At 34.2% G+C, this 15,442-nt stretch overlaps 1 protein-coding gene across 1 annotated transcript in view; it reads right to left on the reverse strand.

Moving 5' to 3' along the window:
* Positions 1-6,492, reverse strand: part of LOC132268566 (uncharacterized) — a 36,427-nt gene extending 29,935 nt beyond the window's left edge. The window contains exons 1-2 of the mRNA XM_059769400.1: positions 6,207-6,492; positions 15-3,283 (exon numbers count right to left, since the gene is read on the reverse strand). Coding sequence (XP_059625383.1) covers positions 15-3,002 — 2,988 coding nt within the window. The 5' untranslated portion in view covers positions 3,003-3,283; positions 6,207-6,492. The remainder of the gene's footprint in view (positions 1-14; positions 3,284-6,206) is intronic.
* Between the last annotated feature and the right edge of the window lie 8,950 nt (positions 6,493-15,442).

Raw genomic sequence — 15,442 nt, forward strand, 5'->3', positions numbered from 1 at the left:
ATAGCTAAAAGTACCTCATTATCAGATTCAGGTGTTCTTGTGTTCACCAGACCATCGAACTGCACACTTTCGCTTGCATTAATCTGAGAAGGAGTGTAATCTGAACGCAAATCTGTGGTGTCAGGCCCAACTGCATCAGATGACTGTTTCTGAATATCAGCATCAAAATTGATATGGGAATCCATAGGAACAAAGGGAACTCCGTTGGTATTCAAAGGTGGAAAACCATAATCTATTGGAGTTCCTTCTTCAATGTTAGTAAGTGGGGGCGAGAAACCAAGATGATCTTGATCCATAAGGGAAACATCATTTCTAACAAAGTCATCTTGGGCCAACTTTTGAAAGAAGGACCAATGCTTAGGCTCGTGATTCACCACATTCAAACTCAAGCCAGTTCCATCAGTAGGCAGTGGATTGATTATTGCCATGTCCTCAGATATTCTAGCCTTGAAGAACATATCAGACAAGAAATCACGTGGGAAACGGTCATTAATATCAATAAGTATGTCTCCCTGCTCTGAAGTGCCAACACCAACAGAGGACTCCCCTTGAGGAAGAGCTCCAACTGGGTTCTCTGAATGAGATAAAGGTTGTGCATTCCCCTTAGTGTTATTCCCAGCATTCATATTAACAGTTACATCACCACCATGAGACTCTGGTGCCTTAGAAGCAGAATCCTCCTGACGCTTGATTGAAGTTCCGTGGCTTGCTATTGGATGATTCAGTCCTGATATTTCTCCGTCATTATAGTGTTCTTTATAACTATTCGTGACCTGAGTAATATCATCGCTATCCACAGGTGAAGGTAATACCACAGGCTTTAGCTCAGACTTCTGGGACTTTGACTCAAAACCCTCAGAAATTATGAGATTCATTTTATTATTATTATCAACTACCTCTACATACTTCTTAGCCTGTGTGAGTCCATCATCTACAATTTGAGGATTTGTATATGGTGGTTTTGCAGATGAGATCGACTGCTCTGTCTGCGAAGCCACATCTCCATCATGCAATTTATCAACTGATTCCATGATTTGATGAGAACAATCAGAGCGAGCATGGCTTATTAGAACCTGAGGATCAAAAGAATCCTCAGACTTCGACAGACGGTTCATTTCAGCCTGTTCCCTGGGAATTCTTTCAGAATGAAAAATCCTCTGAGGTAGCATTTGTGGTTCAAGACAGCTAAAGTCAAGTGGATCAGCCTCTGAGTCGGCATAACCAGGAGCAAATGCTTTACTGGATGCGTAAAAATGGTCATCTCCACTAACAGCTTCATGGGGTATTGCACTCTGTATGGATACCTGATGTTTTTTATGATTCTTTGTAGGCAACAAAGGCGCACCAGTGTCTGCTGCAGAGTTTGCACCTGAAGCTTCCCTAGGAATATAATTTGGAGCAGAACTGTCATATGGATGTGAAGAAACAATATTTTCCTTTTCTAAAGACCAATTATTTCCAGGTTCACTCATTTTCTGGATTGAACTGTCTCTTTTCATTTTTGCCTCCTTTGTAAGCACTTCCTTCTCTAGAGACTGATTTTTTTCAAGTTCGCTCATTCTCTGGGCAAAACTATCCCTTTTCACTCTCAGCTCCTTTATTGACACTTCTGGATCTTGCATGGGAATGCCACTATATGGATGCTCTTCAGCCAACCCTTCTTGTCGATTCATGTGTCCATGGAGAGGTGTGGGAACTACATTTTCCATAAGCGGTGCATATGTAGAGGTATCTGAACCATAAACATATTGCAATGGAACAGTACGTTTGCCATCTATATCGTGGAAGCTCTCTCTCGGGTGGACAGTAGGTAATGGATTCAGTTCTGCTTCTCTTTGATGCACCATCTGGCCATGGTAAGCCTGTTGATTGGATCCGTAAGCATGAGACAAACTTGGCAATACCGGCTCAGAAGATTGTATTGCTGATGAAGGCATACCAGCTGTCAAAGGTACAACACCGATATCCCTTTCAACATTTAAACTGAGTAACTCATCCAAATTGTTTCCTGAAGAGCTTCCCAAGCCAATTGAGTTTTTTCTTGATCCTAGGTCCATGCCATTCACAGCAACTACATATTGAATCTCAGAATCACCCTCCATGCTCCCCAGACCCAGCTGAGAATCATCCAAATCAGTACTAGAAAAGAGAAACATCCTGAGTTTCTGTGATCCCCCATCTTCAAGCACATTACATTCTTCCATCATATTTTGTAGATCCTCATCACAAGAAACGGACACCAATGCATCAAGATCCTCACCTGGAAGCTGATATTTGATTGTATGAATTTGGTTGCAGATTGTCAATGTTTTCTGCATAAGCTCCTGCCAAGAAATGCCCTTGTTTATCCGAATTATACGTGTTTCACCACCAACATACCTTAGTTTTCCATCACTGGGACGAGGCAGGATTTTACCACCAAAACTGCAGAGAAACTTGACCTTTGTTGATGATGAGCTATCAGAAACCCCTAAAGAGGCATAGCCACGGGATCCCTGACTAATGTTATTTCTTGATGAGGTCTGTGGCACTGATCGTGTGGACTCATAACAAGATTTGTCTTCATGTACAGACGAGCCCCTTCTCTCATACTCCTGGACACGGCCTTTTTCTATTGAGGTAATCATAGAGATATCTGATCCACTTTCTGATCCTGCATGAGTAATTCCTAGTATGCCCTTCAGATCTGTATAGTTAGTTGTACTATTTGAATCACCAGACGCATTTGGAATGAAATGCTGCCTTGGATTCACCCTTTCCCGCATGAATTCAAGAGCAAACTCCTCACCAGTCTGAATGGAATAATTCAGCACAGGTCTAGCACCAACTGGCAAATTGAAATCCGGAGGTCGCATGTTTGTATTAATGGAACTAGAGGAATCCTGAAAAACTCTATGATTTGAAGACCCGGGTCCTTCATTTCTGGTTTCCACAGAATTATATCGAACTTGTTCATAGGTTTTATGTTGATCTATTGTACCTCTCCCCCTATTTCTCTCCATTTGGCCCAACTAGAATGGGACAAAACGCAGAATGAAAAAACATGAATGTATCATGGATGCTGTATCAGCACAAACTATGTGCTCATTCCAGTAAATAGTTAATCACAAACTTTGCTAGGAGAGAACCATCTTTCCCAAACAATATTTGAGTTCTCAACCAGGGATTCCAAAATAAGAAATAAGCTTTCGCTGATTTCTTAAATCAGTCACCCTGACAGAGAAGGCTACTAGCTTGAGCAATTTTTGAGGCAATCAATGATCTTCGCTGAAAGGACAGAAAACTGCAACACACATTACACCAACAAAAATAAATAAATAAATTGAATCTCCATAAGCTGAATGATCAAATTTTAAAATTCTAGAGGAAAACCAAACATCTGACAGTGCATAGAAGAAATCAGGAAAACCTCAAAACCAATAAATCAATCAACCCAAAAGTTTGAACAAGTTCAGGTGATACATTGTTATGAATGTGTACATCTTAACGAATAAACCAAATTAAGCACACATTCACTACAGCTTACAACGTGGTTATTATGCCAATTGTTAATGAATAAAATGCCCTTAAGTTTGTTCAATTTTAACCTTTTCAATGAGAAAATAGGCAATTCTCATATCACTCTCAGCAAAACTACCTCATCGAAAACTAGAAGTCTGTATGTTGCAGAAGCTCCCCTTTCCCACTTTTCTGCAACCCCTAGCACTTATCTGTCAGGTCCAAAAATTCTTCTCTTTGTGAATCAATAAACTCCAGTAAGCCCCATGTAGTTTACTTACAAAAGGGAAGGAGGGGGTGGGGAGAGAAGTAACTATATGTACTCTGAAAGTCTGAATTTCACTAATCCACCAGGAGATATGAGATATGAGGACGAAAAGCGAAAATGTAACATTCACATATATTTACAAATATACCACAAAGTGAAAACATTTTCCAGAATAGTTGATAGTTCACAGAAATTACTACCCAAGATCTAAAAAGTTGGTTACCAAAAGAAAGGAGAAAAAAATAAGAAAAAAGAAAAAGATTAGCACACAAAGGATGGTAGATAATGCCACTGCCTTATATAATTTTTTACACACAGGCCACAGGTAGCTCTTCCTAGGTGGATGCGCCACCAAAATTAGGCCCCAATTAAATATTAAAATGTATGATACTACTCAACATTGGAAAAACAAGCATGCAATGATTAATGATTTACTGCTATAGCACAGAGCCTCCAAGAATCAAGATTGTTATACTTAAAAAAATTCAGAGATAAAAATTCCTTATAGGGAGGATATCTAGTTTAAAAGACGAAATTGTGTGAAAGTGAAATTTCTTCTAAGAAGCCGGTACCCACAAGAAAGGTCCTGTACATATATCATTGCAAGGAATAAAAATGTGAGGGTAATTCAATCTCTTTCGCGAGAAATGAAATGCAAAAATCTCAAAAATTGGGTGATACAATTTGCAAAATATCAGTATTGTTATCAGCTGTTTCCATGGTTCAAGATAGGCACAATTTAGGTTAAATATATTTGTATCGTATTTTCTTTCGTCCAGTGCAAAAGCGCATCAGCAAGATCCTTAACAATTTTACTGGGTATACTGATAAAATCTTAACAGTGGACAAGATTTGTGCAAGAGATTTTAAAAGCACTAATTGGTCACATCCTTTATTACTGCCGCTACTACTATTTAATTTTTTTTTTTTTTATAAGTAAAAAAAGGTCCCACCGCTACTGCTATTATAGTTGACGAGAAAGATACTATATTAAATAAGGGAGAGAAGGATGGAGAAGAAAGATGGGGAGACAGAGAAAACTAAAATGAATAAATATATAAAAAGGAGCTCTCAATTGTAAACAATAGAAAGAGAGAATAAAAAAATAAAAATAAGAAGAAACATTATAAAAAAATAAAGACAAAAGTGAATCCTAGCTGGCAACCGTGGCATGATGGTCCAAGTAAAGCTCTTTTAGGCAAAATCCCATTTATAGCTGAAAACTTTGGCCTTAAGAGTCACATGATCTAAATATCCAATAAAAGAAACCTTGGCCACTGAAGAATGGCCAACTGATCTAAATAAAAGTACAAAAAAAATTAAAAAAATTAAGAGATGAAACCATTTGTCACGCAATTGCGTTCCACAAAAGCACATTTACAAGTTCTGAACAAATATTAGTTCAGGGCCTCCACAAAGGCCAGCAGTTCCATTTTACAGTTTTGTGATTTTTACTTGTATATTTATTTTAAAACCAGAAAATAAAATAAAATAAAATAAAAAATAAAAATTGCAGAATGCATGAGACTTGTTGAGGCTTATGCTTCATGAGCTTCTGCTTTTATTAAATGATGAACAAAATGGAAACAGAAGCCATGATGGGATAACTAATTTCAAAATACACTAACAAATAGTCCAGATGTGTAGCAAATAAAACGAAGGCTGTGTAGGAGTGCATGCAGCAATACACAAATTTATGGTAACCTCGAGCTAATAAATACAATGTTTAACAGTTACATTTGTTAAAGAATTTGAAAAGCATGGTAGAATCTTCCATGCAGTGTCCCAAAGTGTGCAATCAGGCATTGCTACACATGCTACGACAAAGAGAGATCTTCTCAAGCATATACTCATGACCCAGACGACAGTAAATCACCTGGGTAAGGAGTAAGGCTGAAACACAGTAACTAAAACAGTGAGACTGAAAAGTGAAAGGGCATGCCATTCATAGAGTAAGTTACACTGAAGCAATTATAAGAGGAAAATGACATTTAAAATCTAGAATAAACCTACGTATTAACCATGAATGGACAAAACAACGGAAGTCATCAAAAATGAGTATACAATTCAACCTCCAGTTAAAACCCAAATCCGGAAAACTCTTTACTGATAAACAATAAGCATGATTGGATCATCTAAATCTCCAATATTTTATAAGGCAACAATTGAATTTTCAAAGATTAAGCTTCCACTAGTTGTATTTCTACAATCAAACAACCAACTAAATCAAAATCATCAAATACTAGCTTCTGATTAACATGCATACAGAATCATTGAGGTTTAATAATCAAAACAAAAACCCAAAATTGAAATTCAATAACTGATCAAAACCACAAATCGAAAAATTAAACACTCTTGAAAGATCGAAGTCGAACTGAAGCAAAACATAAACGAAACAATTCCATTAAAATTCAGATAAAGTTTTCGATCCAATCTGTACCTGAAATACGCGAAGTTTTTATCAACTATGCTCCGGTACTGATAGTTTTGGAGTATTATCCATCATAATTGCCGCTCTTAAGAGTCTCTCTCTCTACAAACTCAAAGAGATCGTCCTCTCTCTCTACAAACTCAAAGAAATCGTCCTCTCCTTCTCTAGTACATTTCTTCAGCTCTAAATTCTTTAATTTAATTTTTTTTTTTTTTTTTTTTTAACACTGTCGATTTTCTCACTATAAAAAGGCGTCTCTCTCAATTTTCTCACTATAAATGATGATTTTTTTGTTGTTTTATCTACAAAACATCAGTATTTTAAGATTTTAGTCAGTAGCGGGTACGGAGCCGACGCCACAGGTGAGTGGCAATTATTACACGCACCAATCAACGAGAGAGTTATGGCAAAAGGTGGTCCCATTAGTGATTGTTGTTGGGGGGTGCTACTGGTGCGTGAAAAAAAAAGACCTTTAAAGCGAGTGGAAATGGGGTGTGTGGTAGATGCCCTATGTGCCCAGGCGGGCTGAAGTGTTTGAACAGGGCCCGGTCTGTAATAACAATTGGACTTTTTGGGCTTCCAGATGGGCCAGATTAAATAATACAACTCAAGCTTAGAACTAAGGTTCAAACGAGTTGACACTTCAAAAACTGTTCGCGCTCAACTCAGCTGGTTTATTTTTATATTTGGGAATACTAAATTGGCGACTTAGATTTTTTTACGAAATTTAGTTAAAACTTTTAATTTTAAATCTACAGTACCGATTCAATACTCCCAAACACAGCATTAAGGTATTTGGCAACCACTTTTCTTTTGTGTTTTGTGTTGTGGATGGTGTACAGTAGTGATGTGATACGAATGGTGTATTATAGCAAAGCAAAACACCGAAACGCGTTTAGTGGCTTTTGTTATAATTTGAATAGTATCACACCGTAGCATAACAGTGAATGGTACCCAAAAAAAAAAAACTTGCAGCAATTTTTTATTAAACATATGTTTTATGTTTTAACTTTCAAAAATCTTACAACAAATTTTTTGTTACAAAACATGCTTTAAAAAATGTTCTTTTGCTTTGGATGAAAACAAAAATAAAAAACAGAATGGCTGTCAAACTTTAAGCTCGTTTAAAAGACGAATCGTCCAAATAATTTGCGAATCGGCTTGCCAGGTTTGTGAACATATTTATGAGCAAACTCCATAAAAGACTTGTAAGAATGACTTGTCTGTGATAGATTGTTTGGATTTATAATTATTTTTCCTCCTTACAATATTAAGCTCAAGATTAATATCAAAGTTTGATTAGATGAGCAACGAAGATAAAACTTGACGAGTAATGGTCAAGTCAAGCTTAAACAATCTTGTATGAGTTCTGCTCAAAAATCGAACAACGAAATACTTCTCAAAACGATTTAAATAGCAGACGTATTTCTCATATATTATTTAGCATCAAAATTTTTTTTTTTCATTCCGTTTTTTTTTTTTTTTTTGCCAAAAATAGGGACCGTTCAGTAATGTAAATACCATTTTTTTTTTTAATGATATTTTAAACTCTCTTCTATTTTTTTCGTGCAACACATTTTCTTTCCCTGAAGGAATCAACCATTATATATATATATATAATACTGATTTTGATTCATATAAAATAAAAAAATACAAAACATAAGTGGTTGGCAAACAAATTATAGGGAACTAAATCTTTTGTGGCCCTACAAATATAATATATATATATATATATATATATATACACATATACATACACACGCACACATATATATATATAAACAAATCAACAACAAACGAATAATAAATTTATTATGTAAATATACACTTTAAAGATCTGTTTAGTTAGATGGAAACTAATAAGTGAAAAATGAAAGTAAAAAAAAAAGTGAGAATTCAATGAAAACGAATCATTCAACAAGCATTTGCTTATTATAAAACAATTTTAAAAAAAATATGAAAATTAACTATTTTATGGTTTGACATACATGAAATATAGAATAAAGGAAAAAGACAATATTATAAATTGATAAAGCTTTATCAACAAATATATATATCTGTACCATTATTAAAAGTGCAAAGATTTTGAATATTTTACTCATTTATTATGAGTTTTTATTTTTTTAATTAATATAAGGTGTTTAGAAGAGTTTCTATAGAACTTAAATTACCTATTTATTATTAATTTTTCAATAAAAGGAAATCTAATTAGACAATGAAATATATGAATAAAATAAACAATTAGTCTCTCTATTTAGACAAGGAAATATATAAAGGAAATATATAAATAAATCTATACTATTGTTAAAAGTGCAAAGATGAGTTTTTAAAAGATTTTTTATAAAACTCTAACACAAATCATCTATTTATTATGAATTTTTATTTTTTTTTAATTAATATAAGATGTTTAGAAGAATTTCTATTGAACTCAAGTTACCTATTTATTATGAATTTTTTAATAAAAGGAAACTAATTAGACAATGAAATATATACAAAATAAATAATTAGTCTCTCTAATTAGACAAGGAAATATATAAAGAAAATAAATAATTGGAGTTCATTTTTTAAATTTTTAATTAATACAAGGTGTTTAGAACAGTTTTTATAAAACTCAAATTGTCTATTTATTATGAGTTTTTTTTAATAAAATATAATATAATTAGACAAGGAAATATATAAGGAACATAAATAATTTAATATATCATTATTTAATCTTATAATCTGTTTATCTTAATTAATTTATCAATGTGATTATTTAATTACTTTGTTGAATATTAATTTTAAATTAAATTTTACTCACGTGCAACAAATGTACCATTTTACTAATATCGATATATATGTGCGCGTGCTATCTTCTTAGGTAAAATTTATAAGAAGTTAGGTAGTTTGTGAAAAAAAATACTTTCCCTTAAAAATTATAGTTTCGTGTTTTAGAACTTCTAAAATGTGTAAAAAAATTCTATTTCATTTCATTTTAAATTAAGTTTAGTGTTTTGCCATTTCTGTCAAGGTACTTTCATTTTAGAGTGAAGTTCCTCTAGTCACAGCTTCCATTTTTCTACGTAATGTTGTCCATTGAGCATCTCCTCTTAGTCGACTACATAAGGCTTTGTATGAGCTTAAGCCTCACCTTGCTTCTTACATTTCAGAAGCTCGAAGGAGGAGTACGATCAAGTAATTGTGTTAGTGCTTACAAAAATAGAATATCCATTCCAACAATTCATTTGTGTTATATGCAATTTAAAGTGAGAATGGTCATTCAATTTGAAAGAAAATTCATTACTGGAAATGAAAATCCCTTCCACAACTAAACCTATAGAATGACTATTCATTCATGTGTAAAGTTTTAAACATTATTTAAATTCCCCAAAACCCCTCATTTTCTAAGTCTAATCACTACCTCCACCACCCTATACCACAACCACTGTCATCTCCGTTGCCTTACACCGCTGCCACCTCCACCGTTGCCATCACCACCACCGACTTCCCCACTGCCACCTTTAACCACCGCAACCTTTATTGCCTTCCACCACCGTCATTTCCGTTATCACTGTCACTATTCCCGCTGTCGCCGCTATTGTCGTCACCACTACCGCATTCCACCACTTCCACATCCCACCACTACCACCTACACCACTGCCACCACCATCACTAGCAATGCCACCGCCATCGCTACCTTCCATTGCCACCACACCGTCGCCGCATCCACTGCCTTCCACCATCACCATCGCCGACATCCATCACTGCCACCACCTTATCCACCACCATCGACTTCCAGCATCGTCACCGCCATCTATCAACATCATTGTCTCCTTCCGCCGCCGCTGCCGCCGCTTTACAACACCACCACCTACACCACTATTGTTTTCCTTCACCATCACCACCGCTGCCATTTATTTTAAAAAAATTATAGAAGAAAGTTATTTTGTTAATTTAATTTATTTGTCACTAAGAGAGCTATTTTAAATAATTCAATTTGAACTTCATTCCACTATAAATTTTAAATAGGTCCAATCAAATACTAAAATAGTTATTATCATTTTATTTTTACACATTTCATATATATAACTTAACAATAGAATGAAAATCACCATTTCATTACATTATTATTCTCGTTATACTTGCACATTTCATTTCATTTATTTTTATTTCCATCTAATCCGACGATGCCTGAGAGAATTACAAAATGTCCACCTACAAAGAAAACAACAAGTTAGCATGTCACATGCATTAAAGCTCTATTTGGTATTTGTTTTGCTTCATGTGTTTTTGTTGCAAGCCTACTACAGTAGTAATTTTTTTGCTCAAAACATATTTGGTTTGGCCTGTTTTTTTGTCAACAGTGTCAAAACATTTCCAATTTTTTAGCCAAAAGTTGAAACACCATTTTGGTGTTTTATCATGTTTTGGATACTGTTGGGCCAAATGATTACTGTAGCGGAAGAAATGAAAAGACCAACTTAAACCAGACTTGCAACATGTATATAAATCACGCTTAAAACATTTCAGTCATTTTATAGGGTTTCTAGAGAGCTCGAGCAGAGGCGATGTTATGGCGACTCAAAACTAATTTTCCTTGATCCTCATCTTCCCAATAACATTTATCATTTCCCAAGTTCCCAAACAAACCCAAAACTAATTTTCCTTCTTCTATTATATTTTGGTCTGATTTTACCCTTTCGTTTCTGATGGCCAATCACATTCTGATATCTCCGTCGAATTCTCGCCGAAAACCCTTGGATTTCTGCAATCAAACAAGTGAAAATGGTGTCTCTGGAAGAGAATTCAAATTAACTTTTAGATTACAGTGTCATCGAAGACATTCCTATCTCTGGTGGTAACCTCCCTCCCCTCGAACCCGATTTTCAATGGCCTTTTTCTGTTCTATGCTTCTAGAAGTCATATTTCATAAATTTTGGTCTTCAAGACATTTTTGTCAAATGAGGCTTTAAGGTTCTGTGATTAGTTTTGAATATATGGGCTTAACCTAAAAAAAAAATTATGAAAAAAAAGCACAAATATATTTGATTTGTGATGACATCTAGTTCTTCGAAAAAATGTCATAAGTATATAAGAAAAATTATATTTCTTTTCTATGAGGAGTTTTTGTACAGTATGTGGAAATTTTTAAGAGTGGACGTTGTTGGAAATTCTTTTTGGGAATTTTTAAGAGTGGATCATGTGGGTAATAGATGTTGTTGGAAATTGGCAACTTCCATTGATTAGTTTGGCACTCATAAATTTTCCAATTAAATCTTTCGAGTTTATTTGTTATGAATTTTGTGTGTTCAATATGATGACTATTTATATATAAATAAATTTAAAAATATACTTAAAATTTATAAAAACAAATTAGAAACAATGATAACAAAAAATGTGTTTTGTATTTGTTATATATATATATTTTTTGCAACAGTTGGAGTGACAAAATATGTTTTGTTTTCAAAATTCTTGAAATGCATGACCTAACAAATATGTTTTACATGTTTCTATTTTTGACATTTCCACAACAAAACATTGTTCCCAAACGTGCTTACGGTTTTTTTTTCAAAACAGTCCAACCGCAAAAACATTGTTTCTGTTTTAGCCAAAAAGAAAACGCCTAAAACAAAGCGCATGCTAAACAGACTCTAAACACTTGTGAATGCCTTTGGACATTGAAAAAGTTGTCGAGCACTTTTTTTTTTCCCCCAATAAATGTTATTTTTTTTCCTTCAAAATTTTAAGCAACTAATATATATGTAAGTAATTGCATGGTGGGCCATTTGGCCAAATACAGCCCAAAAAAACTAGAAAACAAAAAAGCCCAATAAAAGTCCAAACACTGGATAAGCCTAGCTCCATTGTTTTTGAACTAATAACTACTATTAATAGCTTGATTAGTCGTTAATGGTGATTGTTAGTGCTCATTTCGGTGTTGAGCCCCAATAAGAAGATGATCGGCACGAACCTCGAACCGGTGATCTCGGTGGAGGATGATAACATGAATAAGACAAATTCCAGTCACTTAGGACAATCATGAAGGAAGCCCAATTTCAGGATTGAAGTAATGTTGGAGCAGGTTATAGCAAGAACGACTCCTTGAGAAAATTTTATTTCCTCCAAAGATCCGATCATTTCGTTCTTCCTATGTATGGTACACCATAAATGAGAAATAAACCTTACGAAGAATATTTGAAGCTGAAATCCTATTCCATTGCATGCTTATCCAATGAACTAGGTCCTCCCAAATTCCAATTGAGATACAGAGTTTACATTTGTCTTTGATAAATCTCCAAATTAGGGAAACAAAACAACAATTGAAGAATAAATGTTCATGTGATTAAAGGTAATTTTGGCAAAGGGCACAAATGTTGCGATGGTGTGCTACAGATTTACTATCCAGAAGTAGGAAGCCTGGATTGTACTGCCAGCCATAAATTGAACTTCATCCTAGGTATTGTGGGGGAAAGCCATACCAGATTGTGCCACGGGACTAGTGGTGAATGATATGCAAGATGCAATGTCACGTGCTTTAAGTTGTGAACTTCATTTGAGGATGCCATCCACATTTTTTTATCACTTATTGATGTGCACGATGGAGGTAGAAGTAGCAGCTTCGAGATAACAAATGATAGGTGGGGAAAGACCAAGATTAGGGATGTCAATTTTTACCGCCCCGCCGGGGCCCTGCCCCGTCCCGCCCCGTTAATAATGGATATGGGAACACTTGTTATACCGTTGGGGCGGACATGGATACAAATTTTGTACCCGTCGAGGGTCACGGGGCGGGTAAGGGTTCAATATACATATCCTAGGGGCCCCGCCCTGCCCCGCCCCACCCTGCATATAACTATATTTAATATATATATATATATATATATATATATATTAATAAGTTATTTTAGCGGCTTACCCAATTACCCATCTCTTATAATCCTAATTTGGGATATAAACTTGGTATTAAATTTGTTTTTGTTTTGGTTATGGTGGAAGTTGGAGCTTAGAACTTCTTGTGATTTGGTTGTATTAAACTTTTATTTTTGTTTATTATGTTATCTGAATTATGTTATGTGCATGTTATTTTTTATTTATTTATTAGGATACATAATTTTATTTATGTTGTGTCATTCCTAGGCTTTGCACATTTAAATAGCAGGAGTTTAAGTTCCAAAAAGTGGGAGAAAAAAATTTGTTAGTGGGGCGGGCACGGGGGCACAGTATTTCCTAACGGGGCGGGGTTGGATATGAAAATCCAACCCGTCGCGGGTCTCGGGGCGGGCATGGACTTGATAAAAATTAAAAGGGGCGGGGCGGGATTTAGAGAAACCCGCTCCAAACCCGCTCCGTTGCCATCCCTAACCAAGATGAGATCAATATGAAGGCATCAACCGTAGTTTTATTATTCAATCCAACGTCAGTGAGAATACTGCTTGGGAACCTGGTGCAAATAAATCACCTAAAGCCCAATTATCCCATTAGAACGAAGTGTCAATCCCATTACCAATTATGTGCTTGATGAGGAGTCTTGCATGGTGTCAAAGCTGTAAAATATTCCTCAAACTCTAATAGGGTTAGAGGGAATTTGAGCGTCCGATTAATGTTAATAGGCACATTGTCAACTAAATTTTTAGTTGAGCGACTATTTGATAATTATACAGGTCCAAGAGGAACGAGAGCGAAATATTATATTACAGTACAAATTTTTATAATTAAGCAAATAGTACTAATTTTTAAATTTTTAAAAAGCACGGGAGAGTACAAATAGAACTTGCGCTAATAATAATTTATGGATAACATATAATTAATTTCAAAGTATACCTCAAAACCAACCTATCTTTACTATTAACCAGAAATGAGAACTCATGATATTTTGGGTAATAAAAAGGAAACTATTGTTAATTTTTAGGTCCACATTGTCACTTCCATCTCACACGACCACTATTTTAACATCAGGAATGGACTATCATAAGTTGGAAATAAAAGATGTAGGGATTAGTTAGCAAAAAAAAAAAAAAATAAAAATTCAGAAGAGTTTTTGGGGGAAAAAAAAAGAAAAAGAAAAAGAGTTTGTGCAATTTGACCGCTTATTGTCATTGGAAATTGGTTAGCTATTAAGTTATAAATAACATATTTTTTTCTATATTAGTTACGATTCATGAACAACTTCTAAAAACACATTAGCAAAAAAGAAAAAGAAAAAAGAAAAAAGAAAACATTTCCAATCCCATGTGACTTGTCATGCAACCTACTTAGCTTGATATTTGATAAGATGTTTTAGATTAACTAACTAGCTTGGATTCAAAGAAGCAAAACTTGATCAAATCTTTTATATGATATTTACATACAATAAAAGGTTTTTATTTTTTAATATCATCACACTTATTTTTTAATACTGCCAAATCGTGAAAAGTATATAAAGGTTGAAGAATGCTTGATAAAAAGATTGCATTATATTGGGAAATTTGTATATAATTAGAAAAATACAATTTTTAAAATATTTTAATTTTATTTTTGCACTGTTCACATAATCGCATTCCCATGCGAGTTTAAAATGTGAATGGAGCCAGAAAGGCTACAGAAACGGTCCTCACCTCATAAATAAGTCATAATTATAAAATGAAAGATTTTAAGAATTACCAATAGTGGTTAGCTTTGCAGAATCTTATTCTTAAAATCTTTTAAGTGTTTGGGATTACAACCCAGAGGCACTGGTTGTCATATTGTTATAAATAAAATTTACATTCTTTACTTTTGAAGAGGTGGTTGAATAGATTTCCTCAAATCTTTATTTTATTTAAATTATTTTTTATTTTATTGTTTTATAAAAAAAAGAGTGTAGGAAAACAATAGCCAATGCAAATAAGGCAAAATAAGAACTTCTACAATTATCAAAAGTGTAAAAGTTTAGGAAGATCTCTTATTTCGAAGTTAATTTATTTGAAGTGGTTGTATTGTTATTCAAGTTGTATTGTTATTCAAGTATAAAACAGATGGCATGAATAGATTGAGAGATATAGTATAAGCATAAATAATGTTATTACCTTTAAAGAGTAACTGATTCAATTTTCTTAAAATTATCTTAAAAACTACTAAAAAGCAAAATACAGGAAATAATTGAACTCCTTGAAAAGGTTAACACGAACCATAATTCTCACAATTAACCTTATTCGCACAATCAATTAATTTGCGGATGACTGTTATTACAATATTCCATGAAGTAAAATGAGACTTTGTTTTGTTCGAACAAAGCACAGCAGTCATGT

This window comes from Cornus florida, unplaced genomic scaffold (assembly GCF_030987335.1).
Source record: "Cornus florida cultivar Cherokee Brave unplaced genomic scaffold, ASM3098733v1 CherokeeBrave_3.0.0_Hap2_Chr01, whole genome shotgun sequence".
Lineage (NCBI taxonomy): Eukaryota > Viridiplantae > Streptophyta > Magnoliopsida > Cornales > Cornaceae > Cornus > Cornus florida.